This window comes from Oncorhynchus nerka, linkage group LG14 (assembly GCF_034236695.1).
Source record: "Oncorhynchus nerka isolate Pitt River linkage group LG14, Oner_Uvic_2.0, whole genome shotgun sequence".
Taxonomy (NCBI): Eukaryota; Metazoa; Chordata; class Actinopteri; order Salmoniformes; family Salmonidae; genus Oncorhynchus; species Oncorhynchus nerka.
In genome coordinates, this window is record NC_088409.1 from 56,075,313 (window position 1) to 56,099,092 (window position 23,780).

The window sequence follows — 23,780 nt, forward strand, 5'->3', positions numbered from 1 at the left end:
ATTTGGATGTGAGTTCCCAGTGCCTATATAGACCTGAGGGTGTACATAAATGTTTCAGTGTCGGTGACAAAATGCTGTGGTAAAAGCAACCGTATTATTTAGTATAAGGAATGTACGTTTTTCTGCAATGAAAATCGCAAGCATTTTAGTGACTGTATAATGAAAGAAACACAGAAATTAAACAAAGTGTCTTGTTAAGGGAGGGCTTTTCGAAAGAATGCAAAATTGCTAAGATTTGATTGGCTGGTTGATAACAAAATGGGTGGAGTGTTTATAATTGCGCATCCAGGGTCACCATCAAATAATGGCTGGTCCCTAGCGTTGACCCCATTCTCCAAGGGTGTCTAAGGCACAGGAGGCTGCTGTATTCATAATGTACAGTTCATAATAATGTATGGAACGGAGTAAATGGAATGTTATCAAATACATGGAAACCAGCTCATAGGCCAACAGGCAACCCTCCAAGTGCCCGCACAATGTGGGGGAAACATTTCTGTGTGCGTAGCTATCTCTTAAGATGGTTTGGTGTGCCACCCTCCTTCCATGGATGAGGCATGCGACAACATCAACGCAGACCAATGTCAAGCTTGGATTCACCATGGCAAAAGGTTTTTCTCAAGGTGCATGAACAATGAGGACATTTACTGTGATGTGGATGAGAATTTATGGGCAAATGCTCAAGACAGGCTTGATGCAAATTAATGTGTGCTAAACATTGTTTAAAAATATATATATATATTTTCTTACATTTAATTACAGATAGTATACTTATTTTGTAGAGGATGTCTTCATTGATCACACCTTTGATTACACATTGGATATATACAGTACTGTATTATGGAAATGATAGATTTTCTGTCAATTTTGTTGGGTAATATAAGTGTATTGCCTAATGTGAAAACTGTACTGTAATTTACAGTACTGTACCATATTACTTTCAGCACTTCTAAGGGTGATTTGAAACACATTTCTTACATTTGCTATTGGATTAACTGGTAGTTAAAGCGACTACATTGAAAAGATATCATTATGTTGTGTTTTGGAGACTTCTTAGGGTTAGCCCCCTTTACTTCAAATTTGGCCTAAAATGACATATCCAAATCTAACTGCCTGTAGTTCAGGCCCTGAAACTTTGAAGTTTGTGGAAATATGAATTGAATGTAGGAGAATATAACACAATAGATCACCATCTTTGAAATGCAACAGAAAGGTCCCACATCGAGCCATCACTCTGGTTGTAATTCCGATAGTGTCCACAAGATGGCAGCAGTGTATGAGCAAAGTTGAAGTATGAGCCAACTACATACCCAGGTACATTTGGGCAAATTGTGAAGGAGACATTCACATTACATTTTTTTTGCAAGAATATCGTCAAATCTGTTTACTTGGACTTTGATTCAGCTTTTCCAGTATTAGTCGTCATACTATAAGTTCAACATTTGCAAAACACCCAGTTTTCATAACTTTATAACTCTCCATATTCTTATGATTTTTGTCCAAAAGGAAAAGGCTTGCTATCGCAAAAGGTTAGCAGCTACATTTTGCGACAGATTCGGCCGCATCATCGGCGTGCCATGAAGGCGTCGCTCTCTGACCAAATTTAGTGTCCTATAGGATATGCTACACCCCTAATGATATAGTGAAGTCTGATTACAGTCTAGGATCTCTGAGGAATAAATATGAACGTGGTTTGACTGGTTGAAACAATGTTTAGGGTTAGATTTTCAGATTCCATTCTTTGCAAATTGAACGAGTGGAAGTACAAAATCGATCGTGCATGCTATATGGACCTTTTTAGAATATGAAAAAGGATTTGATCTAACAAAACGACACGTCATGTTATCTCTGGGACCCTTTGGATGATAAAATCAGAGCAAGATTTCAGAATTTAAGTACACATTTCACCTTCAGAGTTGAATTTATCAAACCTATCGCGGTGAAAAAGGTGTTTTGTTGTTAGGAGCTCTCCTCAAACAATAGCATGGCATTATTTAGCAGGAATAGCTACTGTAAATTGGATAGTGCAGTTATATTAACAATAATTTAAGCTTTCAGCCGATATAAGACACTTATATGTACCGACATTTGTAGTTTCTCTAAAATCTGCGATCGTTACACAAGAGAGTATGTGCATATGTGTATTTGTCTGCTGTGCTCAAGTGTTAAACTTCAAGAACATTGATAAGAGGGAGTAGACCTACTTAAACATTGGGAGCATTAATAGCTACATGTTAGTGACATTTGTGTTGTTTACGGTGAAATTCTGTTGTAAGATAATGTTGTGTTTCCGTCCCTTACAATCAAAACATAGTATGCCTGTACCTCAATGCACTGCCTTTTAATTAAATGTAAAATCTTTATTTAGCAATTAACTCAATTAATTACTGTGATTGTTTGACAGCCCTAAATATTTTACACATTCAATGTACACAAAAAGTGAATGATTAGACATACAACTTTGTCATTAATGTGCAATAATGGCAGTGAAAATACACTACCATTCAAATGTTTGGGGTCGCTTAGAAATGTCCTTGTTTTTGAAAGAAAAGCACATTTTTTTGTCCATTAAAATAACATCAAATTGATCAGAAATACAGTGTAGACATTGTTAATGTGTCTGAATCCTGGCTCAGGAAGGCCACCAAAAATTCAGAGATTTCCATACCCAACTATAACATCTTCCGTCAAGATAGAACTGCCAAAGGGGGCGGAGTTGCAGTCTACTGCAGAGATAGCCTGCAAAGTAATGTCATACTTTCCAGGTCCATACCCAAACAGTTCGAACTACTAATTTTGAAAATTACTCTCTCCAGAAATAAGTCTCTCACTGTTGCCGCCTGCTACCGACCACCCTCAGCTCCCAGCTGTGCCCTGGACACCATTTGTGAATTGATCGCCCCCCATCTAGCTTCAGAGTTTGTTCTGTTAGGTGACCTAAACTGGGATATGCTTAACACCCCGGCAGTCCTACAACGTAAGCTAGATGCCCTCAATCTCACTCAAATCATCAAGGAACCCACCAGGTACAACCCTAACTCTGTAAACAAGGGCACACTCATAGACGTCATCCTGACCAACTGGCCCTCCAAATACACCTCCGCTGTCTTCAACCAGGATCTCAGCGATCACTGCCTCATTGCCTGTATCCGCTACGGAGCCGCAGTCAAACGACCACCCCTCATCACTGTCAAACGCTCCCTAAAACACTTCTGTGAGCAGGCCTTTCTAATCGACCTGGCCCGGGTATCCTGGAAGGACATTGACCTCATCCCGTCAGTTGAGGATGCCTGGTCATTCTTTAAAAGTAACTTCCTCACCATTTTAGATAAGCATGCTCCGTTCAAAAAATGCAGAACCAAGAACAGATACAGCCCTTGGTTCACTCCAGACCTGACTGCCCTCGACCAGCACAAAAACATCCTGTGGCGGACTGCAATAGCATCGAATAGCCCCCGTGATATGCAACTGTTCAGGGAAGTCAGGAACCAATACACGCAGTCAGTCAGGAAAGCTAAGGCCAGCTTCTTCAGGCAGAAGTTTGCATCCTGTAGCTCCAACTCCAAAAAGTTCTGGGACACTGTGAAGTCCATGGAGAACAAGAGCACCTCCTCCCAGCTGCCCACTGCACTGAGGCTAGGTAACACGGTCTCCACCGATAAATCCACGATTATCGAAAGCTTCAATAAGTACTTCTCAACGGCTGGCCATGCCTTCCGCCTGGCTACTCCAACCTCAGCCAACAGCTCCGCCCCCCCCGCAGCTCCTCGCCCAAGCCTCTCCAGGTTCTCCTTTACCCAAATCCAGATAGCAGATGTTCTGAAAGAGCTGCAAAACCTAGACCCGTACAAATCAGCTGGGCTTGACAATCTGGACCCTCTATTTCTGAAACTATCTGCCGCCATTGTCGCAACCCCTATTACCAGCCTGTTCAACCTCTCTTTCATATCGTCTGAGATCCCCAAGGATTGGAAAGCTGCCGCAGTCATCCCCCTCTTCAAAGGGGGAGACACCCTGGACCCAAACTGCTATAGACCTATATCCATCCTGCCCTGCCTATCTAAGGTCTTCGAAAGCCAAGTCAACAAACAGGTCACTGACCATCTCGAATCCCACCATACCTTCTCCGCTGTGCAATCTGGTTTCCGAGCTGGTCACGGGTGCACCTCAGCCACGCTCAAGGTACTAAACAATATCATAACCGCCATCGATAAAAGAAAGTACTGTGCAGCCGTCTTCATCGACCTCGCCAAGGCTTTCGACTCTGTCAATCACCATATTCTTATCGGCAGACTCAATAGCCTCGGTTTCTCGGATGACTGCCTTGCCTGGTTCACCAATTACTTTGCAGACAGAGTTCAGTGTGTCAAATCGGAGGGCATGCTGTCCGGTCCTCTGGCAGTCTCTATGGGGGTGCCACAGGGTTCAATTCTCGGGCCGACTCTTTTCTCTGTATATATCAATGATGTTGCTCTTGCTGCGGGCGATTCCCTGATCCACCTCTACGCAGACGACACCATTCTATATACTTTCGGCCCGTCATTGGACACTGTGCTATCTAACCTCCAAACGAACTTCAATGCCATACAGCACTCCTTCCGTGGCCTCCAACTGCTCTTAAACGCGAGTAAAACCAAATGCATGCTTTTCAACCGATCGCTGCCTGCACCCGCATGCACGACTAGCATCACCACCCTGGATGGTTCCGACCTTGAATATGTGGACATCTATAAGTACCTAGGTGTCTGGCTAGACTGCAAACTCTCCTTCCAGACTCACATCAAACATCTCCAATCGAAAATCAAATCAAGAGTCGGCTTTCTATTCCGCAACAAAGCCTCCTTCACTCACGCCGCCAAGCTTACCCTAGTAAAACTGACTATCCTACCGATCCTCGACTTCGGCGATGTCATCTACAAAATGGCTTCCAACACTCTACTCAGCAAACTGGATGCAGTCTATCACAGTGCCATCCGTTTTGTCACCAAAGCACCTTATACCACCCACCACTGCGACTTGTATGCTCTAGTCGGCTGGCCCTCGCTACATATTCGTCGCCAGACCCACTGGCTCCAGGTCATCTACAAGTCCATGCTAGGTAAAGCTCCGCCTTATCTCAGTTCACTGGTCACGATGGCAACACCCATCCGTAGCACGCGCTCCAGCAGGTGTATCTCACTGATCATCCCTAAAGCCAACACCTCATTTGGCCGCCTTTCGTTCCAGTACTCTGCTGCCTGTGACTGGAACGAACTGCAAAAATCGCTGAAGTTGGAGACTTTTATCTCCCTCACCAACTTCAAACATCAGCTATTCGAGCAGCTAACCGATCGCTGCAGCTGTACATAGTCTATTGGTAAATAGCCCACCCATTTTCACCTACCTCATTCCCATACTGTTTTTATACTGTTTTTTTTATTTTTTATTTATTTACTTTTCTGCTCTTTTGCACACCAATATCTCTACCTGTACATGACCATCTGATCATTTATCACTCCAGTGTTAATCTGCAAAATTGTATTATTCGCCTACCTCCTCATGCCTTTTGCACACATTGTATATAGACTGCCCATTTTTTTTTTCTACTGTGTTATTGACTTGTTAATTGTTTACTCCATGTGTAACTCTGTGTTATCTGTTCACACTGCTATGCTTTATCTTGGCCAGGTCGCAGTTGCAAATGAGAACTTGTTCTCAACTAGCCTACCTGGTTAAATAAAGGTGAAATAAAAATAAAAATGTTAGTACCCGCAAAACACCAGTCTTAACATCCACAGTGAAGAGGCGACTCCGGGATGTTGGCCTTATAGGCAGAGTTCCACTGTCCAGTGTCTGTGTTATTTTGCACATCTTAATCTTTTCTTTTTATTGGCCAGTCTGAGATACATCTTTTTCTTTGCAATGCAGTCTAGAAGGCCAGCATCCCGAAGTCACCTCTTCAGTCTTGACGTTGTGACTGGTGTTTTGCGGGTACTATTTAATGAAGCTGCCAGTTGAGGACTTGTGAGGTGTCTGTTTCTCAAACTAGAGACTAATGTACTCGTCCTCTTGCTCAGTTGTGCACTGGGGCCTCCCACTCCTCTTTCGATTCTGGTTAGTTTCTTGGGAATTTCTCGCATGGAATAGACTTAATTTCTCAGAACAAGAATAGACTGACGAGTTTCAGAAGAAAATTCTTTGTTTCTGGCCATTTTGAGCCTGTAATTGAACCCACAAATGCTGATGCTCCAGATACTCAACTAGTCTAAAGGACAGTTTTATTGCTTCTTAAACAGAACAACAGTTTTCAGCTGTGCTAACATGATTGCAAAAGGGTTTTCTAATGATCAATCAGCCTTTTAAAATTATAAACTTGGATTAGCTAACACAACGTGCCATTGGAACACAGGAGTGATGGTTGCTGATAATGGGCATCTGTACACCTATGTAGAAATTCCATAGAAAAATCAGCCATCTCAAGCTACAATAGTCATTTTCAACATTAACAATGTCTACACTGTATTTCTGATCAATTTGATGTTATTTTAATGGACAATTTTTGGTGGCTTTTTTTTCTCCAAAAACAAGGACATTTCTAAGTGACCCCAAACTGAACGGTAGTGTATGTTGAAATGGCATTATTGAATAAACACTTAATTAGGTGAGTGACTTGGCTTACAATCTACTGTATCTTTGGTATGGCACCGTGTTAATACAATGAAATACAATCCCAACATAACGATGTAGTACATACATACATACAGTAGATACAGTACACATACAGGCCCTTTCTGAGTACCCATAGGAATGCTGTTTATTATCCCACCCCATCCCAAAATACACACACGCATGATGACTACTTTGATTTCTACTCTTTACCTGAGCCTAATTCTTACATTAGGCTATCTAGCTCTCTAAAAGTACCTCAATGACATGGGGACAGAAGTCTTTAAGAATATTCTGACAATAATAATGTATTCTATTCAATCCCCAAGCTGAATCTTAATTGCCAAAAGTGGTTTGCTCCACTTCAGGCCTCTCACATCAGTTTAATATGAAGGAAAGGATGCAAGGAGCCCACTCTACACTACTGAGATACATCCTAGAGGTCCTTCCCTCAAAGAAAGGTGTTCTCGATGATCAGCACGTGAGGCTCCTCCTCAGTTTCCCCAGCAGGGGGTGCCAGTGGCTCTGCAGGCCCTTCCTCCAGAGGAGCACAGCACATCTTCCCAGCACAGCCCTTCCCACAGGCCAGGCTGCAGGCGAGGTGTGAGGGCATCTCCCTATGGATGATGGTGGGGTTGGTGCCGTTGTTATCCAGGTTGCCGTTGGCTGTGGGAGTAGAGAGGAGGAACTCTGGTTGTACGGTGCAGCAGCTCACACCTACACTCTGCAGTACCTTGGTGACCCCCGACAACAGATCACCACACCTGTGGGAATAGATGCATATTGAGTTAACTATATTTACTGTCCATCCAAAACCATTTCCCCATCGGCAACATGCATTGTATTGTACTATAAAAACAGACACAAACCTGTGTATCTGGAACCCAGCGTGGCAGTGGACATGTACAGACGCCACCAGGCAGCTCTCTGTCAGCTGCCACACGTGGAGGTCGTGCACCGCCTGCACCCCTGGCACACTGGCGATCCGCCGGCCCAGATCAGACACACACACCTGGGGCGGGACGGCCTGGAGCAGCAGCCAACCGTAGCGGCACACCTGGGGCAGAGTGGTGGCCAGCAGCACCCCCACAGCCACCATGGAGAAGCCAGGGTCCAGGTAGACGAAGGGGCCATAGGCCCCAGAGCCATGCATGCAGTCTGGGCCCAGTAGTAGCAGGGTAAGTCCGTTGGTGAGTGCCAGGATGGAACCTAGCAGTGCCTGAGTGAGGGCGATGAGGGATGGGAGGCAGGCGGGAAGTTGGACCCTGAGGCTTGTAGGGCTTTCTGACTTTAGGGCTGAGGCTGTGGTGGGGTCTGTCTGATTTTCTGAGGAGGAGACAGGATAAAGAGGGTAAGGCAGGAAGAACTGAACAAATCTGAAATAATGTAATAATTAGTCTGTCTGCCACCCATGAAATGGCTTAACTTGATTAGTATAAATATTGAAAAACACCCCGTTTCACTTAGAGATTCTCTGGTACTTTTGGTTACTTTTTACCCAGTAGTTCTGAAAGTAGTGTTAGCGAGCCAAAAGTGGTCCCAGAAAATGTGCAGATAAGTGCACCATGTCATTATTCTCTCTGTCGTGCTGCTGTGTGTGTGCATCATGTGCATCTTGCTAGCTGTCACTCATATAGCAAGGGGCTGAAGCTCATTGGTTGAAATCGAATTGCTGGGGGGCTGGCCCAGATGGGGGGAAATGGCACAGCACAGGTTCCAGAAAAACAGTTGCTTCCAAACTAGTGATTTTGTGCCTAATTGAGGTAAGTAAGTAATTTTGATCATAGATTATGTATTTATGAAGTACACAGGGTAGCCTAGTGGTTAGAGCATTCAACTTGTAACCGGAAGGTTGCAAGTTCAAACCCCCGAGCTGAAAAAGGTACAAATCTGTCGTACTGCCCCTGAACAGGCAGTTAACCCACTGTTCCCAGGCCGTCATTGAAAATAAGAATTTGTTCTTAACTGACTTGCCTGGTTAAATAAAGATAAAATAAAAACATTGACACGTCCAGCCCACTACAAAAAAAGTAGTTGCCAAACTTCTGGAGCATGTCTTTAAAGTCACAAGGTTTGACAGCAATTGCTGCATAACATTCCAGTCTGTTCGGAACAGGAACAGTGGGTTAACTGCCTGTTCAGGGGCAGAACAACAGATTTGTACCTTGTCCGCTCAGGGGTTTTGAACTTGCAACCTTCCAGCTACTAGTCCAATGCTCTAACCACTACCCTGCCGCCACATGAACTATGAACTGATATATTAAACAACAATTGACACATCAATTAGCTCGTTTCAATTTAAACTATTATATGAAATACTTGCTATAAAAAGAATGCTCAATATGTAGGGCATTGAACAGTCTGACCGGGGCAGCCATGAGTAAATAGGGCATCTTTTCTAGTGCTGTCCATCGGTGGAGCACTTCTGTGATGGTTATGTCATAATATCCGGGTTCAGATGGACCTGCAAGATATTGTTGGGGGATCTGAAAAATCATGATCAGTCAATGGGAATTATCATTATAGTCTTGGGTAATGTATTTATTTTATAGGGAAATATCGGTAAACATTTTAAAAATAGGGAGGTTCAAGACCCTCGTAAGACATCACAGTAAAATGGGGAGATGCTATTTCCTTTTACAATACAAAATGGTATTTTGCTGGGAAAGATGGGTTAATCTGTGGACATCGGAGGGTTGGAGTTCAAATCAGAATGAATGGTGGATTGGCTGCTGTGAGTGAAAATCCAGCATTTGCAGAAAAAGGAAATTAGGGATATACAGGTATGTATAATTATTTAACTACATGTACTGTACATGAGAGAAAATGGCTGTATGTCGCAGTACAAGTATTGTTGTCTGATAGTTTACTCCAATCAGGGGATGGGGTGTAGCCCTCCCCACCCGAAAAAAACAAGTGGATAGTCTTTGACCATGTCTCGACTCCCTAGTCCTCCTTTTGATTTGTTGTTTAAATTCCAGACTAGGACAGATACGACCACAAAATGCAACAAGCATAGAAATTACTCATCTACCAAATAGTCAAATGTACTGCCAAGGCCAAAGGCAGGAATATACCATTCCTCACCTCTGTGTCTCATGCAGGCCCTATACTTAGACACTTCAGAGTGGGGGTCCTTTGGATGACAGACACTGGCCTCTGGATGTGGGAAGCTGCTTGGTGTCTCTGAAGTTCGGCAGTCTGCAGGGAGTGTGCGCGCGTCTGCAGGGAGTGTGTGCGCGTCTGCAGGGAGTGTGTGTGCTCCGTGGCAGTGGTCTGAAAGGGGACCCTGAGGGGCCACGGTATGGAGTGGGGATGTCTGGGGTGGGTGCGGAGTATCACTATCAAGGTTCAGGACACTGGAGGTCCCAGGGTTACAGAGTACAAGTGTTCCATCTTGGAAGGCACCATCTAGAGATGTAGGGAGGTTACTGATGTAATTCTCTCCCCCCACTGCATTGCTGTCTTTGGTCTGGACCTTGACTGTGGTGTGTTGGAAAGAATGGAAACACAAACAGATGCTCATTGCTTATATTCTACTGAACCTACTATAATAATGCAGAACTTGTACACAATTCCCTCCCACACAGACATTAATATTAAAAGCAAAGAATGCACTGTGCCTTTTCCATTCACACCAAGGACAGAGCTCTCCTCCCCCTCCCAGGCAGCTCTAGTCTTGGTCCCAAGCCAGCTGCCCCAGCTGAGCCCCAGCACCAGGAGGTTGTAGAGTAGGCTGACAGCCCCCATCACCGTGGCCAAAAGAGGGCGCTGTATAGGGTGGGGCTGCAGGGTGTGGCTGAGGATCTCTAGAGAGACAGAGACACACAAGGCAGCCAGCAGAAGAGCTGAGATCAGAGCCCCCAGGGGCTGGACCCTCGCCCCACTGTAGGACAGGCCACACAGGGAGGCCACAGGGGTGAGGGGTCTGGGGAACACACCGGAGGTGGCTGGGGAATATGGGGGAGTTTTGACAGGTGACTGAGTGGGGGTGGAGGTGTTGGGGGTGGAAAGAGGGGAGGCAGGTGGGGGTTTTGGGGAACCTCTGCCCAGGGTGGGTTGAGGAAGAGCCATGTGCATGAGGATGAAGAGGGTGTGGAAGACATCCACCATGGTGATGAGGGAGTTACAGAGGCGGCTGACAACGATCTCACACAGTAGGAGCAGGAAGGTCAGGACCAGCATGCATCTGTGTAGGGAACTGTCATGGGGGAGCCCCAACCTGCTCGCCATCTCACCTGTCCGAGGATACAGGCACACGAAAAGTCAAATGTCATGCTCGATATTGGTGGAGCAGCCCATCAGATGCAAGTTAATGTAAAAATGACATAAAGGTCTGTAAAAGCCAGGACTTCCTATCAATGACCACTGCTGCAAAGGTTATTTGGTTACCCAAAGTACAATATACACTCCAATTCTCCTATGGGGACAACCCTTTTAGGTTCTAGATAGCACCTTTTTTTCTAAGACTGCACTGATAGTAACAAACAAACCAGCCACCTTCTTTAACCTTTAGTATTAGCCGGTCTGCCCAGTGTCATAAATGGACAAATTTGATTTGAAATGTATCAAAGGAGCTTTAGCACGTCTCTTGTTCAGTGGAATGTGTTACCTTGCAATGGTCCCAACCAAACTCAGTGGACAGTGAGCCACTCACTAGCTGATCCTAAAAAGTCACATAGGAATTCATGTTTCACAGCATGAATAACCTGCTTGGCACGCGTGCACACACACACTACCATATGAATTTACCAATATGTCAATATGCTCCAAATTCAGAGCACTTAAATGTAGGCTAGTCTGACGGAAAAAAAACTCCCTAGCAAATGGTTTGCCACTATCACTTTTTAATGGTAGGACTTAATATATTATTGTTTTAGAGTTTATTTACCTTTGATGAACGGTAGATCACAAGCGTCAAATAATCACCTGGTAAATGGCGGTGAGATAATACATGCACATTTGCGCGCCGAATTAAGACATTTCTTCACGTGTTCTGTGCTCTGTTATTCTCTCTCTCTCTCTCTCTCTCTCGTTCTCTTTCTCTCCCACGCCCACCAAACTCCCAGGTTATAATCGCTGTCATGTGAGGTGATTCGCTCTCATCATCCTCCTCATTTATCCGCTGTCCCATTCCCTTGTGGGGGTCAAGAGGAAAGCCCACCCACCCATTTAACCCTTTACTGACCACACTTCAGGAAAAGATGATGCCGAGAGGAAATAATTTAAACCTGAACAAAGATGATACTATGCTGAACAACAATATAAACGCAACATGCAAAAACGTTAACGATTTTATTCAGTTACAGTTCATACAAGTAAATCAAGTCAATTTAAATAAATTGATTAGGGCCTAATCTATGGATTTCCCATGACTGGTCAGGGGCGCAGCCATGTGTGGGCCTGGGAGAACACAGGCACACCCACTTGGGAGCCAGGCCCACCCGCAAAAGGGCTTTATTACAGACAGAAATACTCTTCAGTTTCATCAGCTGTCCAGGTGGCTGGTCTCTGGCAACAGACCCGGGGGACATTTCTGTAGTCAGCATACCAATTGCAGCATTGTGTTGTGTGACAAAACTGCACATTTGAGTGGCCTTTTGTTGTTCCCAGCACAAGGTGCTCCTGTGTAATGATGTTTAATCAGCTTCTTGATATGCCAAACCTGTCAAGTGGATTACTTGTCTTGGCAAATGAGAAATGCTCACTAACAGGGATGAACAAATTTGTGCACAAAATTTGAGACAAGCTTTTTGTGTATATGGAAAATTTCTGGGCTCTTTTATTTCAGCTTATGAAACATTGGACCAACACTTTACATGTTGTGCTTCATATTTTTGTTCAGTATATGCACATAGTATCAATAAGAATAAATATAACATTTAAAAAAAACTGAAATATCAAATGACATAAGTATTCAGACCCTTTACTCAGTACTTTGTTGTAGCACTTTTGGCAGTGATTACAGCCTCAAGTCTGCTTGGATATGACGCTACATGCTTGGCACACCTGTATTTGGGGAGTTTCTCCCATTCTTCTCTGCAGATCCTTCTCAAGGTTTGTCAGGTTGGAAGGGGAGCATCACTGCAAAGCTATTTTCAAGTCTCTCCAGCGATGTTCGGTCAGGTTCAAGTCCAAGCTCTGGCTGGGTCACTCAAGGACATTCAGACTTGTCCCGAAGCCACTCCTGCATTGTCTTGGCTGTGTGCTTAGAGTCGTTGTCCTGTTGGAAGGTGAACCTTCACCCCAGTCTGAGGTCCGGAGCGCTCTGGAGCATCAAGGCTCTCTCTGTACTTTGCTCCATTCATCTTTCTCTCGATCCTGACTAGTCTCCCTGCCGCTGAAAAACATCCGCATGATGCGCTGTTGGGTGGTCCTTTGCATGGGGTGATGTAAGTTTCCTTCAACAATCAGTCTTCCAGATAGAGGACAGACACAGGAACGTTGGTATAAAACTTAAGTAATAAAATGCAATTGCAGACAGATTCACATACAGAATACCTCTGTAGTCTATAGTAAAGATGTGTGGCGAAACAACCCTCCTTATACTAGTTGGTGCAGACAACCTACCGCCAATCATATTGTTGCATTGGATTAGATACAAAGTATCTAAGATGAGAAAAACATGTCTAGACTGTGGTTTCTCACTCTCTCGGCCTTGAGGCTACATGACTATCAGCAGGTGCAGACCATTCTCAGTCCGAGAACTAAAGCAGTAGATCTCCATATACCCAGTACTTTTTCATCATTGCACATTGCAAGCATACAAATGTTATCACATATATACAGTAATCATGGCACCACTTGCTCAGTTTGGCTGAGCAGACCAGCTCTAGGAAGAGTCTTGGTAGTTCCTAACTTCCATTTAAGAATGAGGGAAGCCACTGTGTTCTTCATTGAGGCAGACATTTTTTGGTACCCTTCCCAAGATCTGTGCCTCAACACAATCCTGTTTTTTGTATTTTACCTTTATTTAACTAGGCAAGTCAGTTAAGAACAAATTCTTATTTTCAATGACAGCCTAGGAATTGTGGGTTAACTGTTCAGGGGCAGAACGACAGATTTGTACCTTGTCAGCTCGGGGGTTTGAACTTGCAACCTTCCGGTTACTAGTCCAACGCTCTAACCACTAGGATACCCTGCCGCCCGGTCTCGGAGCACTATTGACAATTCCTTCGACCTCATGGCTTGGTTTTTGCTCTGACATGTACCGTCAACTGTGGGACCTTATATAGACAGGGGTGTGTGTTTCCAAATCATGTCCAACCAATTGAATTTACCACAGGTGGACTGCAAACAAGTTATAGAAACATCTCCAGGATGATCAATGCAAACAGGATGCCGAGTTCAATTTCAAGTCACATTTCATAGCAAAGGGTCTGAATACTTATATAAAGCACGTTTATTATTTGAATAATTTGCAAAAGATTCTGAACACCTGTTTTCACTTTATCATTAAGGGGTATTGTGCGTTTTTATTTAATCCATTTTAGAATAAAACTAACGTTACAAAATGTGGAAAAAGTCAAGGGGTCTGAATACTTTCCAAAGGCACTCTGTTAGATTACGGGGCCAGAGCCCCATCTCTGACAGCTCCTCCCTGCCTAAGTGCAGAAGCTTGGTGCAGTCCAGTGGACAGTGAGCCAACAGGCTAGATGAGGGTTGACACCATGGAAAAGTCCCTTTTCTCTCTTATACCAACACGCCTGCACATTCCTCAGGCACTGCTAAGCACAAGGAAAGGCCTGGCAAGGAAACATTTGATCACTTGCCACTGTCCTTTGAAAAAAATAACACTCCTTTAAAAGGTTAAATAGCTGGTTCCTACAGATTTTGTGACCCTTTGATGAAAAAGAGGATAAAGGTTTGAGTGACATCAGCCAGAGTAGCAGATAATTAGTAACATTTCTCCTCATATACATCCAGGTTACAGCTGCTCTTTCAGCATCACAGGCACACTCAAACCAATCTTTGCAAAACGCAAACCTGAATCGCTCTCCAGCGGTTGGTTGATTGACAACTCACATAATATTACAAGACATAACATCAACAACTAACGTGGAGTATTTGTTCATCTATCAGCCTACACAATATATTACCCCACATAGAATCAACAGGTGCTGGGAAGGCTACGGGACATCTGTGGATGTGCATAATTTCCCTCTTATGAGCATCAGATGTTGAAAAGACATCTTGTGCTCACTGGGCACGTCATCACCGTTATGACAGTGATGTTTGGGTATGTTGTCCGGATGCCAAAGGGAATCACTAGCCAGAACGGACACACAAGACAATGAGCCTGGTCTGTCCACTGACTCCCAAATAGTTTAATAGCTAACACTGCTGACCCGTAACTTTCCAAGACATCCACATTGGTTTATTAACTAGACACCAGATTGTTGACCTGTTAAATGTTGATGGGACATCTTCTCTGTTCCACCTCCGGTTTCACTCAGTCTGCTGGAACAGAAAACTACAGCAGAGTGTCAACCACAACACTAGTGCTCAACACAGCTGAGAAACACGGTTGACACTGTGCAGGTTTGCCCATTGGGTTTTCTGTCATACAAATGCTACACAATTTTTCACCAAGACACCTGTGGAAAATACAGTAAATAACAAATAAAATGCAATTTGTAAAGCACTTTTCATGACAGAAACTCTAACAAGGGAAAATAAATAAAATATAGATACAATAAAAACAGTGGGCGAGCAATCTAGGTTTTGAGAAAGTCTGTAAAAGTGGGTTTTAAAGCCCCCCCGTGGACAGAGCAGGTCTCAGATGGTCAGGGAGAGCATTCTATAGGTGAGGGGCAAGGGAGCATGAAGGCTTTGTCCCCCATAGTTTGGAGACGTGCATATGAACCTAGCTGTAAAGAAGAGTCAGGCAAGGTAACACACATGAAACCAAGAGACACGGGAAATTAGGAAACCCTTCATTTCAACCAAAATTATACACAAATCCCATAAAAACTTTTAACACAAATAAAGAAAAACAAGAGACACTTCACCTTCGTAGATAGTTTAGAAGAGCACATTATGAGACGTAGGTGAAGCTACAAAACACCACAGGTCACAATGTTGCACAGCCATTGCTTATATGATTCACCTCAACAGCCTGCCTGTGCGCTTAAGACAACACCAATGTATTTCAGGTGACGTGTACTGAGAGCTGAAACCCACTGCAATACTTATAGGTTTACTGAAATGAAAGGTGAACGGGGAAGCTGAGAAAAGCAGACTTAGAACTGAAGGTCGCGTTTTAATTAGTTTTCAGTGTTGCTTTCATTGTGGATTTAAGCCAATTCATGGGTGGCAGTTTGGGCTGGGGAAAAGTAGAACAAAGGAAATACTTGCATAGATACACTAGGAAAAGGGAGAAAAAAAAACATGAAAGAAAAAGAGTTCTTAAATGTTAACATGGCTATTGAGTTTTTTTAAATTCCAGGTTCTGCCCTTAGTCTCTCTATCCAATCAAGTCACACGAGTCTACTGTACAGAAAGAGAATGGAATGAAGGATCATTCCATTTTTATCCACTATATAGTTTCACCTCTGAAGTTTATGTTTAAGGCTTTCTCTAGCCCCCTCTCCTTTCCTCTCTCTAGCTCATGATCATTCAAGCGGCTGGGGGTGGGAGGGTGGGGTTGGATTAGTATTGGCTGGAATTCCTTCAGAACAGAATTAGTAATATAAAGAGAACAGGCCCCCCCCACATACACACAATACCCTTGCCCCATGAGCCCGTCTCAGGGGGTCCGGTGAACCGCCTCACCCCTCAACGTACCATCTTAACTTTCCAAAATGTGACCAAATGTTAAGACTGAACCTGCCATCTCCTGAAATCTGATTTAAAAGACAAACCTTTTGAGTCTTGACATAACAGAGAATATAAATATCCATACCAGAATAGTACTGAATGCTTGGCCAAGATGCCACTTCATACTTCAAGTACACTTCATACTGTCCTCGTCTTGTCGTGTCCTGTATATATATATATATATATATATATATTTACAACTTTTTTCACATACATTTTATTTTTATTTTCCATCAACTCATCTTCAATACAATCTCCTGCAACCCGCCTCACCAATTTATATTTATAAATAAGTATTATTTACCTCAAATCTGCAATCCTCCAAGAAGCTAGCCAGAAGCTTCTTTACTGGCAACTCGTTAGTATTCAGCTAACCACGGTTTGTGGTCATCAGCTATCCTTTAGCTCGAGAATCTATCGCCAGTTTTGTACGGCGCAGCGCGGCTCGGAACGGAACATACCGGACCAATTTTTCTCTCCATGTCCCTGGATTTCAACTGCTCTCTGGACATTCACTCCCGGATCTCACAGCTAGCTGGCTGCTATCCGTGTGTCTATCTGCTTTCGTCGATTCCGGAGCAAACATCAATTACTCCGGAGCTAGCCAGCTCCGTCAATCACTCCTGAGCTCCGTCAATCACTCCTGGGCTGCAGTCACCTATCCGGACCCGTTTTACTGCCTACGCGGAGCCCCACCGGGCCTTCACAACTGGACTGCCGACGTTATCTACCCGAAGGAGATCCGGCTGGCTCCTCCGTCGCGACGTTACCTGAACGCCCATCTGCGGCCTGCTAACCGTTAGCGGTCTTACCGGCTGCTCTCAGAATAGACAATCGGACAATTTATTTTTATTATTATTATTATGTTTCTTCTTGGGCCTCTATAACTATATCTATTGTTTTTATTTTTTTGTTGTTGTGTGATTTGGACTAATCCCCTCTACCACACGGAACCCCACTAATCTACTGACGGAACGCAAGAGGTGGCTAACAACAGACCTCCATCCTATGCTAGCTTGCTACCGATGTCCTGGCTAGCTGTCTAAATCGCTGTGACCCCCAAACCAACCTCTCCACTCCCTGGACCCTTTTGATCACTCGACTAAGGATGCCTCTCCTTAATGTCAATATGTCTTGTCCATTGCTGTTCTGGTTAGTGTTTATTGGCTTATTTCTCTGTAGAGCCTCTAGTCCTGCTCACTATACCTTATCCAACTTATTAGTTCCACCACCCACACATGCAATGACATCTCCTGGTTTCAATGATGTTTCTAGAGACAATATCTCTCTCTTCATCACTCAATACCTAGGTTTACCTCCATTGTATTCACATCCTACCATACCTTTGTCTGTACATTATACCTTGATGCTATTTTATCGCCCCCAGAAACCTCCTTTTACTCTCTGTTCCAGACGTTCTAGACGACCAATTCTTATTGCTTTTAGCCGTACCCTTATTCTTCTCCTCCTATGTTCCTCTGGCGATGTAGAGGTGAATCCAGGCCCTGCAGTGCCTAGCTCCACTCCTATTCCCCAGGCGCTCTCTTTTGATGACTTCTGTAACCGTAATAGCCTTGGTTTCATGCATGTTAACATTAGAAGCCTCCTCCCTAAGTTTGTTCTATTCACTGCTTTAGCACACTCTGCCAACCCGGATATTCTAGCTGTGTCTGAATCCTGGCTTAGGAAGACCACCAAAAATTCAGACATTTTAATTCCAAACTACAACATTTTCAGACAAGATAGAACTGCCAAAGGGGGCGGTGTTGCAATCTACTGCAAAGATAGCCTGCAGAGTTCTGTCCTACTATCCAGGTCTGTACCCAAACAATTTGAACTTCTACTTTTAAAAATCCACCTCTCTAAAAACAAGTCTCTTGTCTCTCGTTGCCACCTGCTATAGACCACCCTCTGCCCCCAGCTGTGCTCTGGACACCATATGTGAACTGATTGCCCCCCCATCTATCTTCAGAGCTCGTGCTGCTAGGCGACCTAAACTGGAACATGCTTAACACCCCAGCCATCCTACAATCTAAACTTGATGCCCTCAATCTCACACAAATTATCAATGAACCTACCAGGTACCCCCCCAAAGCCTTAAACACGGGCACCCTCAAAGATATCATCCTAACCAACTTCCCCTCTAAATACACCTCTGCTGTCTTCAACCAAGATCTCAGCGATCACTGCCTCATTGCCTGCATCCGTAATGGGTCAGCGGTCAAACGACCTCCACTCATCACTGTAAAACGCTCCCTGAAACACTTCAGCGAGCAGGCCTTTCTAATCGACCTGGCCGGGGTATCCTGGAAGGATATTGATCTCATCCCGTCAGTAGAGGATGCCTGGATATTTTTTTAAAATGCCTTCCTAACAATCTTAAATAAACATGCCCCATTCAAGAAATGTAGAACCAGGAACAGATATAGCCCTTGGTTCTCCCCAGACCTGACTGCCCTTAACCAACACAAAAACATCCTATGGCGTTCTGCATTAGCATCGAACAGCCCCCGTGATATGCAGCTGTTCAGGGAAGCTAGAAACCGTTATACACAGGCAGTTAGAAAAGCCAAGGCTAGCTTTTTCAAGCAGAAATTTGCTTCCTGCAACACTAACTCAAAAAAGTTCTGGGACACTGTAAAGTCCATGGAGAATAAGAACACCTCCTCCCAGCTGCCCACTGCACTGAAGATAGGAAACACTGTCACCACTGAAACCCACCATAATTGAGAATTTCAATAAGCATTTTTCTACAGCTGGCCATGCTTTCCACCTGGCTACTCCTACCCCGGTCAACAGCACTGCACCCCCAACAGCAACTCGCCCAAGCCTTCCCCATTTCTCCTTCTCCCAAATCCATTCAGCTGAAGTTCTGAAAGAGCTGAAAAATCTGGACCCCTACAAATCAGCCGGGCTAGACAATCTGGACCCTTTCTTTCTAAAATTATCTGCCGAAATTGTTGCCACCCCTATTACTAGCCTGTTCAACCTCTCTTTCGTGTCGTCTGAGATTCCCAAAGATTGGAAAGCAGCTGCGGTCATCCCCCTCTTCAAAGGGTGGGACACTCTTGACCCAAACTGCTACAGACCTATATCTATCCTACCATGCGCCTTTCTAAGGTCTTCGAAAGCCAAGTCAACAAACAGATTACCAACCATTTCGAATCTCACCATACCTTCTCTGCTATGCAATCTGGTTTCAGAGCTGGTCATGGGTGCACCTCAGCCACGCTCAAGGTCCTAAACGATATCTTAACCGCCATCGATAAGAAACATTACTGTGCAGCCGTATTCATTGATCTGGCCAAGGCTTTCGACTCTGTCAACCACCACATCCTCATCGGCAGACTCAACAGCCTTGGTTTCTCAAATGATTGCCTCGCCTGGTTCACCAACTACTTCTCTGATAGAGTTCAGTGTGTCAAATCGGAGGGTCTGCTGTCCGGACCTCTGGCAGTCTCTATAGGGGTGCCACAGGGTTCAATTCTTGGACCGACTCTCTTCTCTGTATACATCAATGAGGTCGCTCTTGCTGCTGGTGAGTCTCTGATCCACCTCTACGCAGACGACACCATTCTGTATACTTCCGGCCCTTCTTTGGACACTGTGTTAACAACCCTCCAGGCAAGCTTCAATGCCATACAACTCTCCTTCCATGGCCTCCAATTGCTCTTAAATACAAGTAAAACTAAATGCATGCTCTTCAACCGATCGCTACCTGCACCTACCCGCCTGTCCAACATCACTACTCTGGACAGCTCTGACTTAGAATACGTGGACAACTACAAATACTTAGGTGTCTGGTTAGACTGTAAACTCTCCTTCCAGACCCATATCAAACATCTCCAATCCAAAGTTAAATCTAGAATTGGCTTCCTATTTCGCAACAAAGCATCCTTCACTCATGCTGCCAAACATACCCTTGTAAAATTTACCATCCTACCAATCCTCGACTTTGGCGTTGTCATTTACAAAATAGCCTCCAATACCCTACTCAACAAATTGGATGCAGTCTATCACAGTGCAATCCGTTTTGTCACCAAAGCCCCATATACTACCCACCATTGCGACCTGTACGCTCTCGTTGGCTGGCCCTCGCGTCATACTCGTCGCCAAACCCACTGGCTCCATGTCATCTACAAGACCCTGCTAGGTAAAGTCCCCCCTTATCTCAGCTCGCTGGTCACCATAGCATCTCCCACCTGTAGCACACGCTCCAGCAGGTATATCTCTCTAGTCACCCCCAAAACCAATTCTTTCTTTGGCCGCCTCTCCTTCCAGTTCTCTGCTGCCAATGACTGGAACGAACTACAAAAATCTCTTAAATTAGAAACACTTCTCCCCCTCACTAGCTTTAAGCACCAACTGTCAGAGCATCTTACAGATTACTGCACCTGTACATAGCCCACCTATAATTTAGCCCAAACAACTACCTCTTTCCCAACTGTATTTAATTAATTAATTTATTTTGCTCCTTTGCACCCCATTATTTTTATTTCTACTTTGCACATTCTTCCATTGCAAAACTACCATTCCAGTGTTTTACTTGCTATATTGTATTTACTTTGCCACCATGGCCTTTTTTGCCTTTACCTCCCTTCTCACCTAATTTGCTCACATTGTATATAGACTTGTTTTTTTTACTGTATTATTGACTGTATGTTTGTTTTACTCCATGTGTAACTCTGTGTCGTTGTATGTGTCGAACTGCTTTGCTTTATCTTGGCCAGGTCGCAATTGTAAATGAGAACTTGTTCTCAACTTGCCTACCTGGTTAAATAAAAAATAAAAAAAGTATGCCATGTCGTTGTAGTACGCAATCGCTGATCCGAGTGGTCTCTCTGTTGTTTTTAGAACCATCTCTATCAGTACACATGTCCAATGGACAAAAAAAAAAGATTGAAATTCAAAGAAAAAAAATGATATTCCATAAAAAAACAATGGCAAACAACCAAAACAGCATAAGACAGTGACATATCCAGTTCTCTCAATATTTCCCTTGAAAGGTCACATATTGCACAGAGGGGTCACTAGCCTGACCAAACTATCTCCGTCAGCTCTTGTACTGGGCCTTGGCCTGCTATGCGAATCAGACTTCCACTATTGTTATTGTAGTTCCAGATGGTGTAATAATGTCCCCGGGGATGACTGACATTTTAAGGGCTCCTAACCAGCTGTTTGTTTTTTCGCATTGTGGAACTAATTTTGTACATAATGTTGCTGCAACCGTCTCTTATGACCGAAAAGAGCTTCTGGAAATCAGAACAGCGATTACTCACCTCGGACGAAGATGATTTTCTTTAATGAGTCCGACGCGAAGGATATACTGGTTTGTCAAGACAAGGCCCAAATCCCCATCATCAGCGTGAAGAAAAGACAGAGGAAAAGGGGAAGGGGTGCTTTGTAAGAGTTCACCGAAGAGTAGGTAAACCACCACTACCCTCTGTATTATTGGTAAACCACCACTACCCTCCATACAACCATTGGAAAACAAACTGGACGATCTACGATTAAGACTATCCTACCAACGGGACATTAGTATGAAGTGCTTTGAAAGGCTGGTCATGGCTCACAACACCATCATGCCGGAAACCCTAGACCCACTCCAACTCGCATAACGCGCAAACAGCTCCACAGATGACGCAATCTCAATGGAACTTCACACTGCCATTTATCACCTGGACAAAAGGAACACCTATGTGAGAATGCTGTTCATTGACTACAGCTCAGCTTTCAACACCATAGTGCCACAAAGCTTATAACTAACTTAACCTGTTGAAGCTATGGGGACGCTATTTCATTATTGGATAAAAAAAACGTGCCCGTTTTAAGCGCAATATTTTGTCACGAAAAGATGCTCGACTATGCATATAATTGACAGCTTTGGAAAGAAAAAACTCTGACGTTTCCAAAACTGCAAAGATATGATCTGATAGTGCCCCAGAACTGATGCTACAGGCGAAACCAAGATGAAACTTCAAACAGGAAATGAGCATGATTTTTGAGGCTCTGTTTGCCAATGTCTCCTTATATGGCTGTGAATGCGCCAGGAATGAGCCTGCTCTTTCTATCATTTCTCCAAGGTGTCTGCAGCATTGTGACGTATTTGTAGGCATATCATTGGAAGATTGGCCATAAGAGACTACATTTACCAGGTGTCCGCCCGGTGTCCTTTGTTGAAATTGCTGCGTAATCTACAAGCTGCACGCAGTCATCCAGTGATTGAGAGGAGAGAGGAAACTTCCACGAACGATATATCATGAAGAGATATGTGAAAAACACCTTGGATTGATTCTAAACTACGTTTACCATGTTTCAGTCGATATTATGGAGTTAATTTGGAAAAAAGTTTGGCGTTATGACTGAATTTTCTTTTTTTTGGTAGCCAAACATGACGCAGAAAACGGACCGATTTCTCCTGCACAAATAATCTTTCAGGAAAAACTGAACATTTGCTATCTAACTGAGAGTCTCCTCATTGAAAACATCTGAAGTTCTTCAAAGGTAAATTATTTTATTTGAATGCTTTTCTGGTTTTTGTGAAAATGTTGCCTGCTGAATGCTAACGCTAAATGCTACGCTAGCTATCAATACTGTTACACAAATGCTTGTTTTGCTATGGTTGAGAAGCATATTTTTGAAAATCTGAGATGACAGTGTTGTTAACAAAAGGCTAAGCTTGAGAGCTAGCATATTGATTTCATTTCATTTGCGATTTTCATGAATAGTTAACGTTGCGTTATGGTAATGGACTTGAGGCTGTAGTCACGATCCCGGATTCGGGATGGCTCGACGCAAGAAGTTAAGGACCCTGGGACTAAACACCTCCCTCTGCAACTGGATTCAGGACTTCCCGACGAGCCACCCCCAGGTGATAAGGTTAGGCAACAACATCTGCCATGTTGATCCTCAACACCGGGGCCCCTCAGGGGTGCGTGCTTAGTCCCCTCCTGTACTCCCTGTTCAGTCAAGACTGCTTGGCAAAGCACGACTCCAACACCATCATTAACTTCGCTGATGACAAGTGGTAGGCCTGATCACCGACAAGACATCCTATTGGGAGGTGTTCAGAGACCTGGCAGTGTGGTGCCAGGACTAAAAAAAACTCTCCCTCATTGTGAGCAAGACAAAGGAGCTGATCGTGGACTAAAGGAAAAAGAGGGCTGAACAGGCCCCCATTAACATTGTTAGGGCTGAAGTGGAGCGGGTCGTTAGTTTCAAGTTCCTTGGTGTCCACATCACGTAAGAACATTCATATAAATGTATCAACAAATATACACAGGCAGTTAGGAAAGCTCAGGCTAGCTTTATCAAGCAGA

At 44.0% G+C, this 23,780-nt stretch overlaps 1 protein-coding gene across 1 annotated transcript; it reads right to left on the minus strand.

The window, feature by feature from the left end:
* Window positions 1–6,237: 6,237 nt before the first annotated feature.
* On the minus strand, window positions 6,238–11,748 carry LOC115142132 (proton-coupled zinc antiporter SLC30A1-like). The gene is made up of 5 exons (XM_029681602.2): window positions 11,534–11,748; window positions 10,266–10,880; window positions 9,730–10,125; window positions 7,512–7,968; window positions 6,238–7,406 (listed from the first exon to the last, which is right to left on the minus strand). Exons 2-5 carry the CDS (start codon window positions 10,873–10,875, stop codon window positions 7,094–7,096), a joined length of 1,776 nt encoding a protein of 591 aa, XP_029537462.2. The 5' UTR covers window positions 10,876–10,880; window positions 11,534–11,748; the 3' UTR covers window positions 6,238–7,093.
* Between the last annotated feature and the right edge of the window lie 12,032 nt (window positions 11,749–23,780).